The 25,183-nt window shown below is 46.3% G+C and overlaps 1 protein-coding gene across 4 annotated transcripts; it reads left to right on the forward strand.

Moving 5' to 3' along the window:
• Positions 1 to 1,466: 1,466 nt before the first annotated feature.
• On the forward strand, positions 1,467 to 24,772 carry LAMTOR3 (late endosomal/lysosomal adaptor, MAPK and MTOR activator 3). Of its 4 annotated transcripts, XM_068231757.1 has the most exons (8): positions 1,470 to 1,569; positions 2,807 to 2,913; positions 4,437 to 4,472; positions 6,488 to 6,522; positions 16,008 to 16,066; positions 19,636 to 19,769; positions 23,364 to 23,427; positions 24,396 to 24,772. In XM_068231757.1, the coding sequence occupies exons 3-8, from the start codon at positions 4,461 to 4,463 to the stop codon at positions 24,467 to 24,469; spliced, it is 378 nt and encodes a 125-aa protein (XP_068087858.1). In that variant the 5' UTR covers positions 1,470 to 1,569; positions 2,807 to 2,913; positions 4,437 to 4,460; the 3' UTR covers positions 24,470 to 24,772. The 4 variants fall into 4 exon arrangements, with proteins under 4 accessions (XP_068087849.1, XP_068087858.1, XP_068087839.1 ...); XM_068231748.1 differs by lacking the exon at positions 2,807 to 2,913 and having other exon boundaries at positions 1,467 to 1,569; XM_068231738.1 differs by lacking the exons at positions 1,470 to 1,569; positions 2,807 to 2,913 and adding an exon at positions 2,937 to 3,061.
• The last annotated feature ends 411 nt before the right edge of the window (positions 24,773 to 25,183 follow it).

Raw genomic sequence — 25,183 nt, forward strand, 5'->3', positions numbered from 1 at the left:
GAGCAACATTTCAGCAGAAAACAAACGCAATAATAATGTGGGCAACATTTCAGCAGAAAACAAACGCAATGTGGGCAACATTTCAGCAGAAAACAAACGCAATTTGGGCAACATTTCAGCAGAAAACAAACACAATTTGGGCAACATTTCAGCAGGAAAACAAACGCAATTTGAGCAACATTTCAGCAGAAAACAAACGCAATGTGGGCAACATTTCAGCAGAAAACAAACGCAATTTGGGCAACATTTCAACAGAAAATAAATGCAATTTGAGCAACATTTCAGCAGAAGATAAACGCAATATGGGCAACATTTCAGCAGAAGATAAACGCAATGTGAGCAACATTTCAGCAGAAAATAACGCAATGTGGGCAACATTTTAGCAGAAAATAACGCAATGTGGGCACAATTTTAGCAAATAACAGCACAGTAGTGGATACTGGCCTGGGCAGCATTTCACCTGCAAAAAAAAGGAATTTACTCACCTGACAGAAATCCCCTCTCCCGGCCTCTGTTGTGCAGCTCCCCGGACGATCTTCCTCCTGCAGTCTCCCGCGCTGAATTGAATAGCAGGGCTACGGGAAGATGGCGCCCGAAGCCCTGTACTGGAGACACAAATAGTCTCCAGTACAGGGCTTCGGATGCCATCTTCCCGTAGCCCTGCTCTGCCTGCCGTAACCAGGCTGCGGGCTGCCTATGAACTAGCGTGGCGTCTATTAGATGCCGCAGCCCGTTCATGCAGTAGTACGGTGGCCAGAGTTCCGAGGCCGGGACATCCCGTGGCTAAAAGCGGGACGTTTCCCGGGACCTCATGCAGCGTGGGACAGCGGACCCCGAAGGCGGGACGCCTCCCGGGTAAAGCGGGACGTATGGTCACCATAGCAGAGCTCGAAATCGAACTTCGCCGGCAGACCTTTACATCACTGCTAAGGTCATGTATATTTGGCCCTACCCACGACCATGCCCATATTATGCTTGACCACGCAGATTTTGGTGCACTGCGCATGGGTTTTTGGGGTGAGTCCACTCAACTCTTTTCCCAGGACTAGACCCCAGGACCATGCTATTTCATAGCTCCCCACACAGTCCCTCTTTGGGAACCAAATCCCTGTGGTCTAAATTGTAAAACAATCTTTTGCTTCTGAATTCTGACAGTGAATAGGGGAGGGGTGTGGCAAGGGTGTATCTTAAAGTGTCCCTCTTTTTTATCTCAAAAAGTTGGGATGTACAGTATGCTATTTTAGAGGACTCTTCTGCAGTCACTGTTATTAGAGATCAAAAACAGGTGACAAGTAATGCACTTCGTACTTATAAACATTTGGTCAATAAACAATGTAACGAATACGATCCGACCAGGACTTGAATTGTTTGATCTCCGTGCCCAAACATATGCCCATAGTAGACATGGCCACCTAGATTTGGAGCACGGAAAGGCGTGTCCGAGTCTTGTGATCGATGCTTCCTGTCAGCTGATCCCTGTGCAGACTGTAGAGTGTCTGGGAAGTTGGGTTGGTCTGTGTTGTGTAAGCAGAGCTGCAGCGGTGTTCTGAATTTCTGAGGAAGTCTCTGGTGAGTGATGCATTTATGTTATTCTGTCGTGGTCCTCTGGATCGGTCTGTTGCTGTGTGATCAGTGCTGCGTCTCATAGTCTCCCTTCAATATAGCAAACACCACAGTAGAACGTTGTCTGCAGAAAAATGGCAATGTGTACATTGCAGTTCAGGCTGCATCCCCTCAGCTGACATAGCAGTACTTCCCTGTACGGTGTGCATCCGGTTTTTAGTTTTGCAACAGAGTCAACATTATACAGTGTTCCTTGGCAGCTTGAGGGTCACAAGTTGCTTGAGGCTGAGCAGGGTAAAAATTATATATATTATTCCCATTCCATTCTCTGATTATTGAGGTAATACTTTCCTTATACTGTAATTTGTATTTTTTTGGACTGCTGCACTCTCTTTCTTCCAGGGCTGGAGGACTAGACAAGACACAGAACATTTATGTCGTACACTCAGTAGGAATGAGCAGTGTTGGGGAGTCTTGCCCAAGGTCTCCTCCCTCACTGAATAAGTGTTGGCTTACTAAACAGGAAGAGCCAGTAACAAACCCTGGTCTCTTGTGTCAGAGGCAGAGCCCTTAACCAGTACACTATCCAGCCACTTTTATCCAGATTAGGTAATTTGGGAATGGGAATCGGTAGGCGTCTCTATGACACCTGTGTCTATTATCTGTAATCGGGATCCCAAGCAGTGAGTTGGCCGTCCAATGCGGAAAGCAGCAGATCGGTTACTACATAGAATGCAATGACTGTGGCCACTCGGATTTGATCATCTGGAACTAGCAGTCGTTTGGGCGCCAGGTTTCGGTTTATTTTTAGAAACTTATGGGGGGCTTAGGCATTAGGTGAGAGGGTTCTTTTTAGGCAATTAGAGGGATGGGTTAGAAATTATGGACGCTTCCATATTTGTTTGTCATTAACAATGTACATTACCTGGCATCCTGCTGATCCTTTTCCTTTAATACTTCTAGCCATAAAACCTAAACGAGCATGTAGCAGTTCAGATGTTTCTGACATTATTGTATGATCTGACAAGATTAGCTGCATTTATTTTTTTTTATTTATTTAAGTATTTATATAGCGCCGACATAATATGCAGCGCTGTACAGAGTATATTGTCTTGTCACTAACTGTCCCTCAGAGGGGCTCACAAGTCTATGTATGTATCGTGTAGTGTATGTATTATAAACTAGGTCAATTTTTTAGGGGGAAGCCAATTGACTTATCTGTATGTTTTTTGGGATGTGGTAGGAAACCGGAGTGCCCGGAGGAAACCCACACAGACACGTTGAGAACATACAAACTTCTTGCAGATACTGACCTGGCTGGGATTTGAACCGGGGACCCAGCGCAGCAAGGCGAGAGCGCTAACCACTACACCACCGTGCTGCCCCAAGCTGCATGCTTGTTTCTGGTTTAATTCAGATGCTACTGCAGCCAAGGCAACTGGTGCCAGGCAACTGCTATTGTTTAAAAGGAAAAAAAATAAAAAAAAAGTGTGTGTGTGTATGTATATCTATCTATCTATCTATCTATCTATCTATCTATCTATCTATCTATCTATCTATCTATAGCATAGCCAGGCGCATCCTCTCGGTGGTGACAAAACTCCACCAGAGTTAAATCTTTCCCTACTATCCATGGTGGCCTGGAGGGGGAATAGCGACCTCCATATACTTCTCGCTTCAGGTTCGCTTTAAGCTGGGCAGGTGTTTCAAGGGGGAATGGAGTTGCTCTGCAGTGTATAGTCCACTTAATCACGAGCTTGCGACATACGCATAGATGTGTGTGGTGTGTTCAAGTACCTGGTCTACCACCGTGCAGTAGTAAAGATCAGACAAGATCTCGGCAGAAATCTAGTATATGCTCTGCCAGTGTAGCCCAACGCAGAACACAGCAACATAATGAAATAACCAGGAGTAATTACTTCATAAAATTATTCTAGGTGTGCACATAGTTCTACTGACGCTTCTTTCCTGACTGCTCCACTTGCCTCCCAACTTCTGGGGTTCAGCAATGGGCTCTTCTGTACCTGTTGCTGCACTCAAGCAGTGTCATTGCAAACCTCATATTAATGGAATGACCAACGCTGCAAGGATTTTGGGGCACTTGTGCACAGTGCAGATGGACCGGGTAGCGAACCCTGCAGGAGTGTCAACTGGAAGTGAAGCACACCTGGAAAAGCATGCATGTGAAAAAGGAACTAATTTGGGCATGGGGCAAAGTCTCTGAAGCTGCACACAAAGACCCTCGCCGCTGACCTTTGGGCTCAGTGCTCGCTCTGGCTACTGCCTCCACTTGCAGAACTGAAAGCGGACCTGAACTTAGAACTTCCTTTCTGCTCTTAAAGAAAAGCAACAGTATAATAACCTTTAAAGAAAATCATTTCTTTCTTACATCTTACAGAACTCCTGCAATAAATCTGCAGTGTCTACTTCATTCTACTTCATGCTTTCATGGAAGCAGGTGAAGGGTTAACACCCTGTGTTTACATATTAGCTGTGTCTGCAAAGGACTGATGAATTTCTGTGCTGACACAGCTGAGAGAGAAAAAATTACACTTGTGATATGGGGGAATTAGACAGGCTTTTCTCTATGGGAAAAATAGTGCATTTCTCTGTTTTCCTTGTGTCCTGGCAAGATTTTAGGTCCACTTTAATTGCCCTCACTTGGTTGGTCACCGGTGCTCGTCACCTTTTTTACATGGGTTTGCGACCCTGTGCCCAAATTACCTGTCTTGCCTGGACAAGGTGCTTCTGCAACAGTGGGAAGACTGAAGCAGAGTGAAGGGGGGAAAAATATTTTATACATTGCCAAGTGATATATTTGTTTAAAGTCCTAATGCAAAAGTATTTTTTATTATTATTATATATTTTTGCAGGTAAAGCTAGCAGGACTCTGTGATATGATGGCTGAAGTAAGTATACTGACTTTACAACTGTGTATTTGGAAGTGGAATTTTCCACACCATAGCAAGTTTCGAATACGATGGACTGGCCCATCCTGAAATAAATGAAGTTATGCAGAGAATTAAGATTACATTCATACTTGGAGAGACTCTCTGCCTTTCTGCAATGTGTTGCTCTGCTCATTTCCTTTAGATTTTCTGTTTGGTATTTGGATAACGTACACATTTTACTGTGGTATTCATTAATGCATTTGTTCACTAGTGCAGTTGTGGTTTACTACACATAATCCCACGCTGGGCCTGATTTATTAAGGTTCTTCTACACTGGAGATCTCTTGGAGTCTATAAGTAATCCTGGTAATGTGTCCTGCGTTTGTCAGTTCTTAGGTGGCAAAAGTTTGCAATCCTCTCCTGAGTCATATCAGACTACAGTAAAGGTTGCTGAAAGGTTAATGAATGTTGCAATTGTTGGATTTTTAAATGAGTATATGGATTTTGCCTTTTAAAATAATACCAGTTGCCTAACTCTCCTGCTGATACTGTGTCTAATACTTTTAGCCACAGCCCCTGAACAAGCATGCATAGCAGGTGCTCTGACTGAAGTCCGACTGGATTAGCTGCATGCTAGTTTCAGGTGTGTGATTCAGCCACTATTGTAGCCAAAGAGATCAGCAAGACTGCCAGGCAACTGGTATTGATTATAAGGAAAAATCCATATCCCTCTGTTAAGGTTCCTTTTAAGGTAATCCTGACATGGGCTGTGGAGTTGAAGAGTCGGAGCAAATTTGGGTATTCTGATCAGTGTTTCAATAAACTGAGGAGTCAGATGATTTTTGTGCCGATTCCACAGCCCTGATCCTGACATGGGTCATTGGGTACCTATCTGTTAGTAAGAAAGAACTCTAAGCACCCTTTCCTAATTCAGCTGCTCTGAATTCTGTCATTAATATGGCTCTGCTGAGCGCTGGCTAGTCCCCAGAGTCATTCCACTGTGGATTACTTGTAATTACCCCTGACAGCTGCCTTGCTCAGTATTGGTTCATACTCCATGTGACATCACCGATTGGGCAGGATGGGAGGGGATGTGGCTGTGTTTGCAAATTAGGAGGTCCAGTAGAGGTACTGTAGCAGCCAGAGATGCAAATCATCCCAGCCTGCATGCAATTGTAATGCAAGTTGTATACAACTTAGAACTGGGCCAATCAAATGCAGTTCCTGCAATGTGGGTAGTCTTAGGGTGCATACACACATCAGACTATAGTCTTTGGAAAATGAAAGATCACAGACCAATCTTACCACCCTTCATGTAGTATGCCATACTCTACACAGTCTTTTCTATGGAGCTGAACTCCACATCAGAAAAAAATCTTTGCAAGATGCTGCACACACAGATGCTGTACAGATCAAAAGATCAGTATCTGCAGAAGATCTGTTCCTGCAAAAGATCCGTTCCTGCAAAATGCAAAAATTTGTATCAACTCTGAAAAAAAATTGCATATCTGTGTCTGTGATCATCCCTACTAACAACCCATGTAAATCAATAGGCTTATTTGTTACTTGCATTCACAAAAAGGATGCTTGGAGCTTTATGATTTGTTTTTCTGCACACCATTTTGTAATAAAATGTATTTGCAGTTGCACATGCTTGTACGAACACACGGTAAGCAGTGGTAACCGCTTACGGAATGGGGTTTATTAAAGGCCAAAAAGACAACTGGTTCTGCTTTTCTTTTTAAAATGCATCTATCACAGTGATGGCTAACCTTGGCACTCCAGTGACAAAACTACAAATCCCATCATGCCTCTGCCTCCCCGAATAATGCTTAGAGCTGTCAGAGTATTGCAATTATGGGACTTGTAGTTCCACCACAGCTGGAGTGCCAAGGTTAGCCATCACTAATCTATCATGTCATTAGAAAAGTGTTGTGTGTGCGATTTACCTTTTTCTTGTGTAATGGTTTTCTTCATTACCGCCTCTCTTTGCATTCATGCTGTTGTAACATGTATTCTGATCTCTTGGGTAGGACTTGAGGAGGTTCCTGTACAAAAAGATTCCAAGGTAGGTGTTCTCTACATTAACCACAATTATGCAGCTCCCACTTACCCCAGTTCATTTTCACGAGTCGGGCAAAAATGGCATAGGAAATTTGGGTGCACAGGTGCCGCCATAGGCCTTTATGGGAATTAAGGCTATAGCGGTACTCGGTTAGTAATTTGTGCAGGTAGTGGGGTAAACTACCGACACAGTTACTTCAGGTCCGCTGGGTACATAACCAAGGTAGTAAGCTAAACCGCTGTTGTTCAAGCATGCAAAGTCCAAAGTAGGTTAGCACACCAGTCTGCATAAGCTTGCTTTTTATTCCATCAAATTGTCAATACTGTAAAGCTGACAATTGTTTGAGCCACACAGTGTCCCCTTTATCAAAGCACAGTAATAGACAGTAACTACAACCAATCCAAGTAGCTGTTGAGCTGCATACAGACACTTAAAGAGAACCAGAGAAGATCTAAAGAAAAGCTTTTATACATGTCACGGACGGTTGCGGGGCCGCAGGCGCGTCCTGTAACCGCCCGTGAAGAAAAGCGATCGCACTCGATTCTCTGCGTCGATTGCGCTTCAAATCGATAGAATCTGGATTTATTGTGTAGGAGGTCTGCAGTCCTTTCTTAGCAGAGGAATAGCATCACCTTAACTGCAGGATGGCTCTTTTGATATGCTAATGAGCCTGGGCCCAGAGAGTCCCTGGCTTCAAGCTGTGCTGATGGCCCATCCATCAGGTATAAGGTGACAAACACCATGACAGAACCAAATTTAGAGTGAGGGAACTCAGACACTCCGACTCCTTTTCCCAGCAGGGAGCCGACATGTGGCTTGCTGCTGCCAACTTCAAAGAACCTTTGCCTGGGAATGACCTGGTATAAATCCCAGGGGTCTCTCATATTCCATAAATGGCTATATGTATCATATTTTCTGTGTTGCCAGGCTGGCAGACCCTCCAAACTAACAGAGCAGGTAGGGCCCTGCCTGGCGTTGGGTCTGAGAACATTTCAGAACCTTCTGAGGTAAAGACTGCCCGTTAGGCAGTCCAACAGTGCCCTAATGGTACCACAGGGGTCCCACCCCTCATGTTTGGTATCAGACTGCTGGGTACATCGAGGCAGATCTGAAAATATTAGTAAATCTGCCCTGACCTGTACGGTTCTGTGAGATAGAGCCCATATATGGTTAAGGCATGATTTCTGGTCTCCAGGACAAGGGCAGGACTCATCTCATGTTCTAAGGGGGTGTGTGGGCCCGCCCTCACTTCCTCCTACTGAATCAGGGGCATAAGAATGGGAGAGGAGCCAAAACTCAGAGTCCTCCACACTGAACCATCTTGCACTCATCAGATGCCAGCTTGAGGATATGCTGGCATCCACCTGGTCTGAACTCTGAACTCTGGACTTTGAAACCAAGGACTTTATGATTCTTCCCACAATAAGGACATCTTTCCAAGAACTAAGTATTTTTCTCCCTTCTTTTATTTTTCATACTGGCTATTACTGTTTTCATAATTGTTGATTTTCATAATTGTCTGTATATATTAATTATTTATATTGCGTGAATAAACGACTTTCTCCAAGTCATTCACTTTCCGCTACCCTGCTTATCAGCACACACAGAAATGATCCCGGGTCTCTGAAGATACGCTACTGTTTGTTTGTTGTTGGCTAGACAGAATATCGTGTGTTTAACCGTTTTATTCGCAGGATTAGTCAGTCAGTTAGTGGGCCCCACGGTCCCATAGTAACCGCGGTGGTGGCAGTTTACTCTGAACCAGTAGGTGACGTTGTAATCACCCGTGTCTCACAGGCTCCCTTCTGAGTTGTCTGCGGCTAATTCTTAACGGTTCCTGCGCATTGACTGCGACCAGAGTTCGCACGATCTGTGCGCTGGCACCGTTTAGAAGGCTAAGTGCGGTCAGCCACTGAGGGCTCCTGTGACAGTGGTGGCAGCGGTGGGATCTGTGTTGTGCTGAAAGTATCTGCGATAGCGCTAGCGCTATCGAGAAACGAACTAATTCGTTGGTGTAGCTGGAAGGCAATATATTTTTTATATATACAGAGAGACTGTGTAGCCAGTACCCCTCCCCAAAAGTTTTATTTTATTTGGCATGGAAATGTCCGGGAACTACCAGAACATGTGCCTAGCAGACCTGGAAAATCTTTGCGAAGAGAGGGGCATTGGCATCCTCCGCAAGACAAAACGGGACCTGATAGCAGACTTGTCCAGATGGGATGCCCAGCAACTGCGGGAGCCGGGAGTGTCCGCTGAGGTGGATACCAGCCCATCTGACAATCAAGGGGAACCAGAGGCTGAAGATCTTAGGCGTACAGAGGTTGAGCATCCTGCGGGCCCTGTTGCAACAGTTACGCCAGAGACTGTCAGTATGGACCCCAATCCCAGAGTTTCTGACATTACTCGCCCGGAACTGGCCAGTACTGGACTGTCCATGGGTGCTGACCCGGTAATGCAGCAGGCATTACAAAAGCTGATGGAGACTGACCTGGGAAAGTACATGCAGTACATGGAAGCACGAGAGGAACGGGAGCGCCAATCTGCAGAACGCAAGGCTGCTGCTGCTGAACGCCACGCAGAGAGGGATGCCGCTGAGCGAGAACGGGAGCGCCAATCTGCAGAGGCGCGGGAGAGACGACAGCATGAGCTCGACATGGCAAAGGTTCAACAGGCCAGCCGGAGTTCACCGCCCAGCCTCCCTGCTGAAGGAGCTGCAGCACCCGTAAGTGCAAAATTTAAGTTTGCTAATATTGAAAAAGACACAGACATTGACTTGTTTTTGCGGTCTTTTGAAAAAGCATGCCGTCAGTATCGTCTGTCCCAAGACCAGTGGGCCAGACATCTGACACCTTTGCTGCGCTACAAAGCGCTTGATGCCTTCGCAGAATTGCCTGCGGAGAAGGATAATGATTATGCTGCTATAAAGGACGCTATCATTACTAAGTACCAGCTGACGCCAGAAGCCTATCGCAAAAAGTTCAGGGCCTGGCAGAAAAAGTCTTCTGATTCGTACCGAGATGTGGTCAGCAGCTTGCTCACCACACTCCGGCAGTGGACTCTAGGCCTCACCAAAGGGTCTTATGGCGTCCTGGAGGACTTGATAGTCCTCGAACAATTTCTGAACATTTGCCCTGCTGATGTACGACAGTTTGTGTTAGAACGCAGGCCGGCTTCAGCCACTGTCGCTGCAGACCTTGCTGAGACTTTTGCAACTACCCGGGTGGCTGATACCCGCAGAACTGTCCCATCCAGCTGGAGAGGAGGTCAGCCCAATACCTCGGCAGACCCTCCTGCCCCTGTGAGCCGTCCGCCACAGAGGCCAGCCAGCACAGCTTCTGCACCCAGGGCTGCAGCCTCTGGAGAGGTCACCTGTCACTACTGCCACAAGACGGGACACATGAAGTTCACCTGTCCGGAGCGGAGGCAGACCACCCCAGCACCTGGACCACTTGCACCTCGCCCGCGGCAGACACCACCTGCCAGCGTACCCCAACCAGGAGCCGCATCCAACCTGATGTTTGCAAAGGGGACAGGGAACTCCCCCATCACAAGCAATCACCAGCTGGTTACTGTGAATGACCAGCTTGTCACTGGTTTCCGTGACACCGGAGCAGATGTCACTCTGGTGCGTGCACACCTTGTCCCCGCAGAGGCCATCATTCCTGACCAGTACCTCACCCTCACTGGAGTGGGGGGCACTCTTTCGCACATTCCCCAAGCCCGGGTGTCCATCGACTGGGGGGTGGGGGTCCACGAGAAGGTTGTTGGGATCCTGGACCAACTGCCGGTCCCTGTTTTGCTGGGGACCGACTTAGGCACGCTGGTGTCGTACTATGAACCTGCACCAAGCCCTGTGGAATGCCAGGACGGAGACGGACTCTCTGCCCACACCCAGGTACTTTGCACCCAGGGGCAAGAACAGGGGGGAGGTGGGTTGAACGTGCCCAGTTCACGGGTACCTGTAGTTGATGTACAAACTGTCTGTGATGAAAATGTTCCTGTTACTGTTATTAATGCTTGTGACAATGATGTAGGTAATGCCAATATGTGCCATTCTGAAGGGATACCTGTGCTAGCGGTAACACGCAGCCATACTGCTCAGACCCTGAGCTCAGAACAGGTAGAGGAGGTCCCGGCCTCCTCCCCCTCCTCTGACCACAGGGATGGTACCCTTCAGCCACTAACCTCATACGTCACGGGCCAGCTGGCTGAGAGTGAGAGTGCTGCATTTGTGCAAGCACTCCAGACTGACCCTAACCTCGAGGCCCTCAGAAAACAGGCTTCTGAGCCCCTCACAGACGAGGCTACGTTAAAGGTATACTGGGAAGGTGGGAAGTTGTACAGTGAGCCTGTACACCCCACCGAAGGTGAAATGGGGATGGGTACCAAGTTGCTTGTGGTACCTAGTGCCTTCCGGGGGCATGTGCTGAAGTCCGCACATGACATTCCCCTGGCCGGGCACTTGGGGATCCACAGGACCCTTGATCGTATCCGGGGACATTTCTACTGGCCTCAAATGCGGATAGATGTGACGAACTACTGCCGCTCATGTACCATTTGCCAAAAGGTAAAAAGGGCTGGGAATCCCCACAAAGCTCCCTTGTGTCCACTGCCAATCATAGGTGAGCCCTTTCACAGAGTGGCAGTCGACATAATTGGACCATTGCCCACTCCCAGCAGCAGTGGCAAGAGGTACATCCTGACGGTGGTGGATTACGCCACCCGCTATCCTGAGGCCATGGCACTTTCCTCCCTGAGAGCGGACAAGGTAGCCGACGCGCTACTTAACATTTTCTCCCGAGTCGGGTTCCCTGCGGAGATGCTCTCTGATCAGGGAACCCAGTTTATGTCCGGACTCATGGAGGCCCTGTGCAAAAAGATACAGATGACGCACATTGTCTCCAGTCCCTACCACCCGCAGACCAATGGACTGTGTGAAAGGTTCAACGGGTCGCTGAAGCAAATGCTGACCACGTTTGTTGAGTCGCAAGGTGGCGACTGGGAACGATACCTGCCTCATCTGTTGTTTGCATACCGGGAGGTGCCGCAGGAATCTACCGGGTTCTCCCCGTTCGAGCTCCTGTATGGTAGGAATGTCCGAGGACCCCTACAATTGATGCGGGAGACGTGGGAGGGCAAGGGGGACCCCACAGATGTCTCTGTAGTTGATTATGTCCTCAAGTTCAGGGACAAGATGGAGTCCCTCACAGAAATGGTAACGGAAAACATGGCCCAGGCTCAGGCCAAACAAAAACTCTGGTATGACCGCACTGCTGGAGAGAGGTCATTTGAGGTAGGTGACAAAGTGTATGCCCTTCTTCCAGTGAGGCAGAACAAGCTGCAAGCGGCCTGGGAGGGACCCTACACTATAGTGCAACGGTTAAACCCTCTGACATACCTGGTGAACATGGGAGGCAGGAAACAGAAAAGCTTTCATGTCAACATGCTGAAGGCCCACCATGACAGGACCAAGTATGTGCTGCCAGTGTGCAGCCGGTTAGAGCAGGGAGAGGCAGACCCCCTATTAGACCTGCTGGCTGACATACGAGATGTGGACAGCGACCTAAGCGTCAACCCACAACTCTCCTCGTCCCAGCAAGAGCAGTTGCAGGAGGTGCTGGGTCCGTACCAGCACACCTTCTCCGGTGTCCCGGGGCGGACCAGTCTGGCAGTGCATAGGGTAGATACGGGCACCCATCCCCCCATCAGGCAATCCGCTTACCGCGTCTCCCCAGAGGTGCAAGCGGACATGCAGAAAGAGGTGAGGGAGATGCTGGAGCTAGGGGTGGTTCAAAAGTCCTGTAGTGCCTGGGCAGCCCCTGTTGTCCTGGTCCCCAAGAAGGACCAGACAACTCGGTTCTGCGTGGACTACAGGAAGTTGAACGCCATCACCACTACAGACGCCTACCCCATGCCTCGCATCGATGAGTTGTTGGATACGCTGGCGTCCGCCAGGTACCTATCAATCATGGATCTGAGCCGGGGGTACTGGCAGATACCACTTGCACCTGACGCGAGGCAGAAGTCGGCCTTCATCACCCCTTTTGGCCTCTTCGAGTTCACGATGATGCCCTTTGGGATGAAGAACGCTCCTGCCACGTTTCAGCGGGCCGTAAACGACCTGCTGGAGGGGCTGCAAGGGTTCGCTGTAGCGTACTTGGATGACATTGCGGTGTTCAGCCCCACCTGGGAGGAACACCTCAAACACCTGTCCCAGGTACTAGAGAGGCTGGCCGCAGCCAATCTGACAGTTAAGCCGAGTAAGTGTCAGATTGGTATGACCGAGGTGCAGTACTTAGGTCACCGGGTGGGGGGTAACACCCTGAAACCTGACACGGGAAAGGTTGACGCCATCCTGGCATGGCCTCGGCCTATCACGAAAAAGCAGGTCCAGGCATTCCTGGGGACCGCCGGCTACTATAGGAAATTTGTTCCAGCCTATAGTACCCTGGCGAAGCCCCTGACCGATGCCACTAGCAAGAAACACCCCAAGGTTGTTAGCTGGACCCCCGCTTGCGAGAACGCCTTCCAAGCGTTGAAGCAGGCACTCGCGAGTGCCCCTGTGCTTCAGGCCCCGGACTTTAGTCGTCGGTTTGTTGTGCAAACCGATGCCTCGGACTACGGTCTCGGCGCAGTCCTCAGCCAGGTGGATGGAAAAGGAGATGAACACCCTATCCTCTACCTGAGCCGGAAGCTCCTGCCCCGAGAGGTAGCCTACTCCACAACTGAAAAGGAGTGCCTAGCGATCGTGTGGGCCCTACAGAAACTACAATCGTATCTGTACGGCCGCTCCTTCACGATCATTACCGACCATAATCCCCTGAGTTGGCTGAACCGCACTGCTGGGACCAATGGCAAGCTCTTACGTTGGAGCCTGTCATTACAGCAGTATGACTTCACGATTCAACACAAGGCAGGCAGCCGACACCAGAACGCCGACGGGCTATCTCGTTGCAACGGGAAACTAGATCAGATATCGCAGGTTAGCGGCAACGACACACATCTTGCTGATGAATGTCTATCTGCCTTCTCCCCAGGGAGGGCTGTCACGGACGGTTGCGGGGCCGCAGGCGCGTCCTGTAACCGCCCGTGAAGAAAAGCGATCGCACTCGATTCTCTGCGTCGATTGCGCTTCAAATCGATAGAATCTGGATTTATTGTGTAGGAGGTCTGCAGTCCTTTCTTAGCAGAGGAATAGCATCACCTTAACTGCAGGATGGCTCTTTTGATATGCTAATGAGCCTGGGCCCAGAGAGTCCCTGGCTTCAAGCTGTGCTGATGGCCCATCCATCAGGTATAAGGTGACAAACACCATGACAGAACCAAATTTAGAGTGAGGGAACTCAGACACTCCGACTCCTTTTCCCAGCAGGGAGCCGACATGTGGCTTGCTGCTGCCAACTTCAAAGAACCTTTGCCTGGGAATGACCTGGTATAAATCCCAGGGGTCTCTCATATTCCATAAATGGCTATATGTATCATATTTTCTGTGTTGCCAGGCTGGCAGACCCTCCAAACTAACAGAGCAGGTAGGGCCCTGCCTGGCGTTGGGTCTGAGAACATTTCAGAACCTTCTGAGGTAAAGACTGCCCGTTAGGCAGTCCAACAGTGCCCTAATGGTACCACAGGGGTCCCACCCCTCATGTTTGGTATCAGACTGCTGGGTACATCGAGGCAGATCTGAAAATATTAGTAAATCTGCCCTGACCTGTACGGTTCTGTGAGATAGAGCCCATATATGGTTAAGGCATGATTTCTGGTCTCCAGGACAAGGGCAGGACTCATCTCATGTTCTAAGGGGGTGTGTGGGCCCGCCCTCACTTCCTCCTACTGAATCAGGGGCATAAGAATGGGAGAGGAGCCAAAACTCAGAGTCCTCCACACTGAACCATCTTGCACTCATCAGATGCCAGCTTGAGGATATGCTGGCATCCACCTGGTCTGAACTCTGAACTCTGGACTTTGAAACCAAGGACTTTATGATTCTTCCCACAATAAGGACATCTTTCCAAGAACTAAGTATTTTTCTCCCTTCTTTTATTTTTCATACTGGCTATTACTGTTTTCATAATTGTTGATTTTCATAATTGTCTGTATATATTAATTATTTATATTGCGTGAATAAACGACTTTCTCCAAGTCATTCACTTTCCGCTACCCTGCTTATCAGCACACACAGAAATGATCCCGGGTCTCTGAAGATACGCTACTGTTTGTTTGTTGTTGGCTAGACAGAATATCGTGTGTTTAACCGTTTTATTCGCAGGATTAGTCAGTCAGTTAGTGGGCCCCACGGTCCCATAGTAACCGCGGTGGTGGCAGTTTACTCTGAACCAGTAGGTGACGTTGTAATCACCCGTGTCTCACAGGCTCCCTTCTGAGTTGTCTGCGGCTAATTCTTAACGGTTCCTGCGCATTGACTGCGACCAGAGTTCGCACGATCTGTGCGCTGGCACCGTTTAGAAGGCTAAGTGCGGTCAGCCACTGAGGGCTCCTGTGACAATACATACCTGGGGCTTCCTCCAGCCCCATATGCACTGTTCGCTCCCACGCCGCCTTCCTCCGCTGCCTGTATCCGCCGGTACCAGGTCCCGTCATTTCCGCCAGTCGGCCGGTGGACGCGGCCAATTCTCTGCATCACAGGGTCTCCCTCCATACAGTTACGCGTGCGGCTGCCTACTGCGCAGCCGCATGCGTAAGGGTATGGAGGGAGCCCCTGTGATGCAGACAATTGGCCGCGTCCGCCGGAAGTGACGGACCCGGTACCGGCGGATCCAGGAAGCGGAGGATGGCGGTGTGGGTGCGATCCAGGCTTATGGGGCTGGAAGAAGCCCCAGGTATGTATAAAAGCCTTTTTCTATTTTTACAGTTCATTCCTCTCTGGTTCTCTTTAAAGCGGACCTGGACTCAGAACATCCTCTCTGCTCTAAAGGTTACACAGCATAATAACCTTTAAACAAAAAACATTTATTTGTTACAGCTGATACAAATCCTAAAATAAATATGCACGGTTTGTTCTTCCTAATTCATGGAAGCAACATATTGTGGACATCCTGTGCTTTCAGAGGAGCTTATCTGCCATCTCTGCCGTGGCAGTCATGTGATACAGGGGAGAGCTCAAATTACAACTTGTGATTGGACACAAATCAGTAAAATCTCTAAATACATACAGTGTGCATTTCTCTGTTTTGCCTTTGTCCTGTGCAAGAGGTCAGGTCCACTTTAATTATTGTTGTTTACTGGTGTTTCTATGTGGTCAGTGACATAAAAAAATATGTAGCACGTTTAAATAACAATAAATAAGAGTAGTAATTGTTACTTTTTCTTAGTTCATTTTAAATATCAGAAAGCAGATAATAGGTCAAGTAAGAGATGAAATCATTTTGGTTAATGTGTACTTTATTTTAATAATGTATAATTGCACTATAAACTGAAAAGACAACCAATTAATATTGTGTATCTTGATTTTTTTTTTTCTTTTGTAGTGTGGAAGGGCTTCACGCCATTTTAGTTTCAGATCGTGATGGTGTACCTGTGATTAAAGGTAAGAGGTGAATGGTATTGATGTACTACAATATGTTGATGATCTACAATATATATGTATACCCTTTTTGTGTGTGTATGCACGAGTATAGATCAGGCATGGGCAAACTCGGCCCTCCAGCTGTTACGGAACTACAAGTCCCACAATGCATTTGCCTTTGAGTCATGACTGTGGCTGTCAGACTCCTGCAATGCATTGTGGGACTTGTAGTTTCGTAACAGCTGGTATAGCCACGTATACAGTATTGGGACATGTTTATAAAGAAGTGGCAGACTGGCAGTCTTCCTATGGTAAAGATTGCCCCCTGTTCTGGGTCAGAACTCCACTTTCATCATGTTTATAATGTGGTAGTCTGTTTTATGGTAATCAGTGCTTTCATTGCCCACTATGATTATCCTAAAGTGATATTCATGGTGTACGGTATTTCACTTGAATTACCCCTTTAATTGAAAGTAGTAAACATCCATTCACCAAAGAAATGAGGTCAGCACTGACTTCAGCTGAGAGATAAACTCCCACTTTTTAAAGTGCGTATCCCCAAAACATACAGTTAATTGGCTCCCCCCTAAAAGTGGCCCTAGACTATGATACATGTGCTGCAGGATATACACACAGACATATGACTATGGTAGGGATCAGATTGTAAGCCCCTCTGAGGGACGGTTAGTGACAAGACAGTATACTCTGTACAGCGCTGCGGAAGATGTCGGGCTTTATAAAATACTAAGTAATAATTAGCGGCAAAAGTGGGTAATGAGTGTTTGGAAAACGCATTCTGTTAACATCTCCAGGAGTAAAGAATATTTTTTTTACTTCAAGAGCAAAGTTGGGATCAATATTTAGCAATGCTTAAAGAGAATCTGTATTGTTAAAATCGCAGAAAAGTAAACATACCAGTGCGTTAGGGGACATCTCCTATTACCCTCTGTCACAATTTCGCCGCTCCTCGCCGCATTAAAAGTGGTTAAAAACAGTTTTAAAAAGTTTGTTTATAAACAAACAAAATGGCCACCAAAACAGGAAGTAGTTTGATGTACAGTATGTCCACACATAGAAAATACATTCATACACAAGCAGGCTGTATACATCCTTCCTTTTGTATCTCAAGAGATCATTATACACAGGCAGTGTGCATAGAGGGGCCAGGAGGGGGGAGATGCATCACAGAACCACAACACTGAAGAACTTTGCAGCCTTCCAGACACAGGCTGACAAGTCTGACAAGAGAGAGATAGGTTGATTTATTACAGAGATGGTGATAGTAGAACGTGCTGCAGTAAGCCAGAACACATTAGAATAGCTTTTGGAACTTGTAGGATGATAAAAAACAGGATGTAATTTTTGTTACGGAGTCTTTTTAAGGTGTTGATCACTGATTTATGCTTTTATAAATATTACAGTCATATAGTTACATTGCTAATAACTTGTGTGGATCACGAGAAACAGGTCAAATATTATAATAGCACTGATAATTTGATTAATAGCATTGATAATAGCATTGATAATTTAAACCATTGCTGTCCAACTTTGCGGGCACAGAGGGCCAAATTTTTTGCAGACAACATGGTGGAGGACCAACTTCAATAAACAGTGCTCCTGCTAGAACACCCCTTCCCATTGCAAAATAACATGATCTGGCATGGTTTCACACAAAATACACATAATCTGCATTTTTCCTGCAAAATACTTTTAAAAGCATTCCCATCCACCTGATCTGGCAGTATTAACCTCCCCTCACAAGAACATTAGGCAGAGTTTTCCCCTCTAAAAAATCACATAAAGCAAAGTTCCCCTTTAATAAACTGTTCTTCCTTAAAGGGAACCAGAGAGAAACGTAGTAAAAAAAAAAAAAAGCTTTTATACATACCTGGGGCTTCTTCCAGCCCCATAAGCCTGGATCGCTCCCACGCCGCCATCCTCCGCTTCCTGGATCGGCGGTACCGGGTCCCGTCACTTCCGGCGGACGCGGCCAATTGTCCGCATCACAGGGGCTCCCTCCATACCCATGAGGCTGCGCAGTAGGCAGCCTCACGCGTACATACATGAAGGGAGCTCCGTGTGATGCGGACTATTGGCCGCGTCAGCTGGCCGACTGGCGGCCATGACAGGACCCGGCGGATCAAGGCAGCAGAGGACGGCGGCGTGGGAGCGATCTGTGCGTATGGGGCTGGAGGAAGCCCCAGGTATGTATAAAATCTTTTTGCTGGGGCCTCTGGTTCCCTTTAATAAAAAATACACAGCAGGGGTGCTGCTTCTCCAGAGGCACACATGCAGCTGTAGCAGCATAGTGCTCTTGTCACTGGTAACTGTAGCCAGCTGTACAGATAAGCATTGTATTCAAAGGGGAATTAAGGGCAGCAGAAAGGGTCACACAGATATTCATAGAACATCTCACTTCTTCCTGAAGCACAGACCAGCAGCCTGCTTCTTGCTCACTCTCTGCTCTCCTTTTTACTGCCACCATTTTTTGTAGCTTGGTGAACGGGTTCTGTCTTCACACCTCCGCCGCTGCTGCATGCCTTAGAATGGCTGGACCTTGGCCACCTCTCCCAGAGTAAAGAGCGCTGTCCAGGGACTTGCCTCACTGCAGACAGTTCAGCTGCGGAATGTCTACAGGCTTCTTAAAAGAAGCTTGGACTGCGGTGTAACTCCAAAACTGCCGCGTATTCCACCAGTGACATCACTAACCCATGCCCGCCCCCTGCACCAGTCAGACTGAGAGATGATTAACCAATAGAGACCGCTGTGGTAGGAGATACAGTACACTGCCGCTATTCTTCCGTGTGGGGGGGAGGGAGTGAGACAGCTGCTGCAGCCACTTCGATTAAAATCAAACATGCACACCACAGACATGGAGCAAGCGGCAGGTGGGCCGCAGTAGCAGGAGAACTGGCGGGCCGCCAGTTGGACAGCACAGATTTAAACTAAACCTGAGAGTAAACGGGGCAAAAAAAAAGTTTGATACTCCTCTATATAGAGGCAAGGCTCTGGATCGCATAGGACCTCCTCTCACTGTCCCCTAGTTGCACGGCCCGGCTCCAGTGAAGTCCTTCGACCAGCTTGGTCAAATACCTCTTCAGTACTCCTTGGCAGCCTTTGAAAGTACTCGCATCCAGGAGTACTTAGGAAGACTAGTGCATCTATGCTGCGCACGCACAAATCTGGGCTCATGCATGCGCATTACAGATGCGCCAGTCTTTGGGAAAGCACTCAGGGGCACGAGTGCTTCCACAGCCTTCCAAGGAGTCCTGAAGGCATGAAAATGGAATGGGGGATAGCAGTAGAATGAGTGGACGGGGAAAGCCCTATGGAATCCAGAGGCTTCCCTCTCCATAGGTGAGTATCTAACTAGAAGCGAGTTTCTTTGCTTCAGGTTTACTTTTTAAACTGATCATGATTTTTGTAAATATCAGCCACTGTCACCATTATGTATGGGCACCTATGTCTGTGTGCACTGCTTCCAGGAAATAAGTCCTGTAGTATATCTAACATTCTGCTAAATGTTAAAAGTTGAAAAAAGATCCAATCACTTAGCTGCTTAAACTGTGTCTCATCACTTTGTTTTACAGTTGCCAATGAAAACGCTCCTGAGTATGCCTTGCGGCCTAGCTTCCTGTCCACGTTTGCACTGGCTACTGACCAGGGAAGTAAACTGGGGCTCTCAAAAAACAAGAGTATCATCTGCTATTATAACACGTATCAGGTATGTATACTTATCACATTTTGATTTGTCTTCAAAATAAATCTGAAGTGAACGGAATATGGAAGCCATCATTGCTGTATCTTTTTTCAATAATGCAATTGCCTGGCTTATTGCTGGTCTTTCTACATTAATACTTGAAGTCAATGGCACAGAATCCATATGCAGAGCTGATGTTCTGGCTCCACTATTGCTTGTCCTGGGTATATGTGTAAAATCAGAATAACAGCCAGCTCTGTGACATAATAAATAATGAAGTAAGATGTCACCCTCATTGTCCCTCTCGTTTCAGGTTCCCTTGAAAGGGCCACTATGGCTAAAGATATTGGGCTTGATTCACTAAAGGTTGCTAACACAATTAGCATGCCTAAAAGCTTTGCACATGCTAAGTAGTTTGCACAACAAAGCTGTTACTGATCGCGTGCTATTTTAGCGCACGTAAAAGTTTGCGTGCATAAAATTTTTTTGCGCACACCGCTTCGTGTGCAAAATCTGTGGCTTCGCGTGCAAAGTATGCTTATCACGCTACTTAACACGCAAAGTGGCTGATTTTGTACGCAAAGTGGTGCATGCAAAACTTTGCCCGCGCAAATTTTTGCAAGCATATTAGCGCATGCAAAGCCAGTTAGCACTCCAGTGAAAAGCCACTTAGGACGTGCAAACACTTAGCATGCTTTTGTGAATCAAGCCCATTGTATTTTAAAAATCTATTCACATAAATGTGTCACAGGAGTTTACCCATCAGGTTAACTGGGATGAGATTTTATGTACAATTTTTTTTTTTTTTTTTTTTTTTTTTTCTGAAACTGATAAGCTGACTTGTTCTCAATTCTAGAAGACCGCAAGTTGCCAGGCCAGTTAGGCTGCAAAAGAAGCCCAATTCATTAACTTCAACCACTGTTCTTGACAGTTGCCATGAGGTGTTTGAATTTCACCAAACATAGTGGTGTGCATTATGGCCAGACATCTCTTCTTACTACCCTGTTCAAAGACTAAGTCTATTCCACTAGTCTTGTTTATTTAGATGCAGCTCCTGCAAACCTAAGCAGTGCCACTGTGTCCTTCCAGTCCAGACATGCTTGTTCAGTCTCTTTTGAATTGTACTGTCATGAACTTTAACATGATGACTAAGTTTTGTGGAATCTGAGCACTTGTAGCACTTGAGTATTCTCTGGAATCTTGCATATAAAATAATTTATTTCAATTTCTCTGAGCTTTGCACGGTCTGACCTTGAGGTGAATTTACTGGGATGTCCACTCCTGGAAAGATTGGCAGCTGGCTTATTTACCACTTTATAAATAATTTTTCCCACCATAGAATGATGTACTTTTAAACCTTCGTAGATTGATGAGCAGCAGCAACAACTGCCTTTCTAAGATCATTGCTGATGCCTTTCACTTTGGCATTATATTAGCCCATACCCTACAGTGGGATGAAACTCCATATTGATTGAAAATAAAAACAAAAAAAATCATTCAATAAGAAATTGCTTATTTAACTTACACCCGCTTTAATGCTTCAAGCAGCAAACTGGCAAAATCTTTTTAATGTGTACTTAATTTTTTACACTTAGTGTCTGCATTTTGACCTTACAGGGACACACGTGTTGAGTAGGGCACAATATGCCAAACTGATTGATTCCTATCCCATTGGAATTCAATTGGATAGTGATTGACTCCTACATCACACATCAAACTTAGTTTTCATAGATGCCAGCAGAAGTTGAGCATTGATTGAACCACAAGCGTTGTACTGCTTGATACAGTGCAACACTATGTGGCCATTAATGCCACACTGAATTTAGTTAAAGGAATACCATTGATTCACATGTTTGTTTGTTTTTAACCTGGGATTGAGAGTTCCTGAAGTGCTCCTAAATAATGATGTATATATTTCACTTGTTTATCTCTTTTGTTTACTGTATCAAATTCTTTTCACTCTTAACTGACGCCAAATCTGATGGCGCAGTGAACCATAAGGGGGGGGGGGGGAGATATGGCGTTAGATTCCCTCACACTATATCTGTTAACCCTGTGTGTGAGATAAGTCTCACTAGCTGACCTGCAACTGCCTGTGTCTCTGACTGAGCTGTCTGCACAAAGGAAATGTAACTTGTTTAAAGAGACTCTGAAGCGAGAATAAATCTCGCTTCAGAGCTCATAAATAGCAGGGGCACGTGTGCCCCTGCTAAAACGCCGCTATCCCGCGGCTAAACGGGGGTCCCTTCACCCCCAACCCACCCCCCGCAAAAGTGTGTCGTGAAAAAGTCGCTGGCTGTCTCTTCCTGGAGGCAGGGCTAACGGCTGCAGCCCTGCCTCCAGTCGCGTCTGTCAGCGGCGCATCGCCGCCTCTCCCCCGCCCCTCTCAGTGAAGGAAGACTGAGAGGGGCGGGGGAGAGGCGGAGATACGCGCTGACAGACGCGCGTGGGGCAGGGCTGCGGCGGTTAGCCCTGCCCCAACCAGGAAGCACTCCCCCGGTGTATCGAGGGGGATTTGGGGGTGAAGGGACCCCGTTAAGCCGCGCTATAGCGGCGTTTTAGCAGGGGCACACATGCCCCTGCTATTTATGAGGTCTGAAGCGAGATTTATTCTCGCTTCAGACTCTCTTTAAGTGCAGCATAAATATCTGTAATTGTGTGTGAAACCTGACACCACAGCTTTTCAAACAATGTTGTAGTCTGACCTGCAAGAGCAGCACTGCCTGTGTCACATACCTCACGAAGCACAGACTCTCCTTTGCTAAGAAATTCTTCCAAATACAGCTACAACCTATACACAATGAAATCTTTTCCCTCTGAAATGTAACATGAAGAGTAGGAAAATGTTTACACAGCTACTTACACATTATTTGTACACTGTCATTTTAGAACACTTGTTTATTGATAATGTTCTTTTAAGGTTCGACTCTTGTACCTATTGTGTACCGATGTAATGTTTGGGTGACTAAATAAACCTCCTTGCTCCAGTGGGTTTATCCGCAAATATGTTCAGAAATGTGATCTGGTATACTTCTTCTGCCAGGCCTGTATTTGTGTTGTCATTTAACACGTAAAAGCACAACAGCAAATCTTTCAAGTTCTGATGAAAGCTGTAGTCTAATTGGTAACCATTTGTGATGAACAGAAATTCTCCTTGCAGGTTTTCAGTGACCCAGAATGGGAGCTCATCAAAATCTACAGTTTTTGATAAATCAGCTGGCTATCCAGCAACTAGATTTTTATTTGCTAAATTTCCTGGATTGATCAAAACACATTTGTATGCATGTTAGATTTACAGGTATTTATTTTTGTAACCCATCACTAGTGATTGGTGGTTCAAGTCTGACCTGCAGGTGGCGTCACAGGCAAAATCAGTGGGGAAAAAAGAGGTAGAGATTGTGTGGGATAGAAAACTTACCATGTAAAATTATATTTTTTTTTCCTACATTATTTCTTTGGTAACCTATTATTTAAGTGATGCATATTGTGCTGCACAAGGCTTCTGTTTATTGTTTTCTTAGCATCACAGTCAGGTATCATTAGTAAATAAGCCGCGCTGACCTGTAATCTGTAATAGCACAGCTTTAAAGTGTATAAAACCATTGGTTTGTGTTGCAGGTCGTACAGTTTAACAGGCTGCCCCTGGTTGTCAGCTTTATAGCAAGCAGCAATGCCAACACAGGTACGTTGTTTCTCTTCATGTTATTTAGTGCCCAAATCTAATATGACCGTTCTTGATCTAAAAATGCAGCTTGTATAAACCAGAAAAGATCATACAATATGTACCTACTTAAAGGATTTTTACTTGTAACGTAATCAGTCCAAACTGCTCCCTAGTTATCATAATATAGTTCAACACTGTATTTGAGGTATTTGGCACCTCTAGCTGACTGTGTTTACACTTCAGTCTGCAGCAGCCTGTATATTGTATACACTGTACACCAGCTCTTTTATTACTGAACTCTTGTGTGAAATCTTCACACACGGGACATAGATCTGGGGTGATGATTGCTCTGTGCTATCTCTCCTGTTCCTAAAATTGTTCTGTTTGCTTCCTGGGAACAGACAAAAACAGGAAGTGATATGCAGAGAACATTTGCCTCACTACAAATGATAATGGCTGATTTGGTGTACAGTGTACTACCTATACTCTTGATTGTGATGTGAACAGTAGGCTGCCAGAGTGAAGCAGTTTATTTGGATGGTAGTTTTGGTTTTACCATACTGGCAATGCAAGTTACATAGTTTGGTCGAAAAAAAGACATCCACAATCAAGTTCAACCAGGCATTACAGCAGCACCAGATGTATGATTTGTTCAGCAGTGCTTTACTGCAGTGTGCAAACCGATCCCAACACTCTGCTAGTCAGGTGCTGTTTTATACAATGTAGCCAATAGCCTGTAATGCTCAAGTGTCATGACCAAATTATACATCATGTGCCAATAATTCTTTGACAAAAAAAAAATTAAAGAAAATGTAATTCTTTGGTAAACAAAAAGCAGAATGATTTCAACCTAGATAAGAACAATTTGTTACCATGATAGCTGTATTGCAAGAGTGAGCTTTCAGGATGAGCATGCAGAGGAATCCTAGCGAATCCATGAATCTGTACTGTTTCTAGATGTGTATAATTTGTTTTCGTCCTCTAAGGATTGATTCTAAGCCTGGAGAAAGAACTCGGCCCCTTGTTTGAAGAACTGAGGCAAGTGGTGGAGAACTCTTGATTGGATCATCTTAGCATTATGATTGTTATAGACTTGAGAAGCGGACAGTTGTTTTCTCCAAAGCAATCCAGTACTGAACAGCCTCGATGCTCTATACTTCCTGCATATTTCACACTGGAGCTCTGCACTGCTTGTAGAGAGGACCTGTCTGATCATTATCCAGCTCAGCACCAAGAAGAGTGCTGCTCTGAGGAGAACGCTCCCAGTTCAGGGAATGTTTTGTACTAATTATTCTATTCCTAGCCTGGCAAGAACTTTGCAAATAAAGGACATGCACTGTATTAATAAACAGTTTAATATTTACTCTCTATGGTCTCTTAATTCTTTATCATCAGTAAATTGCACCCTTTCTTAATGAGTCTAAAGCTCCGTAGAAACCAGGGAATTTTTGGGGGTGTCGGTTGGTAAACAATCCCATGGGTGACAGCAGTGCCAATGTTGTACAGACTTGTTGTCATCCTCCTGACTAGTGATGCCTTTTTTGCTGGGGGTGGGGGGGGGGGGGGCTTGGCACGGAGGGAGAATGAGCAGTGTGCAGCTGACCAAATTCCTGCAGTCGTAGAGTGGGGATCACCATGTATGTGATTGGTTGTGAGGGGTTGATAAACATCAGGCATATTTTGCAGATGTCGTGCAGCAGCTGTACACACACACTGGTCTCAGTCTGCTATGGCCGAGTTCAGACCAGCATCTGTAGGAAGCTTAAAGAGAACC

This window comes from Hyperolius riggenbachi, chromosome 1, assembly GCF_040937935.1.
Source record: "Hyperolius riggenbachi isolate aHypRig1 chromosome 1, aHypRig1.pri, whole genome shotgun sequence".
Lineage (NCBI taxonomy): Eukaryota > Metazoa > Chordata > Amphibia > Anura > Hyperoliidae > Hyperolius > Hyperolius riggenbachi.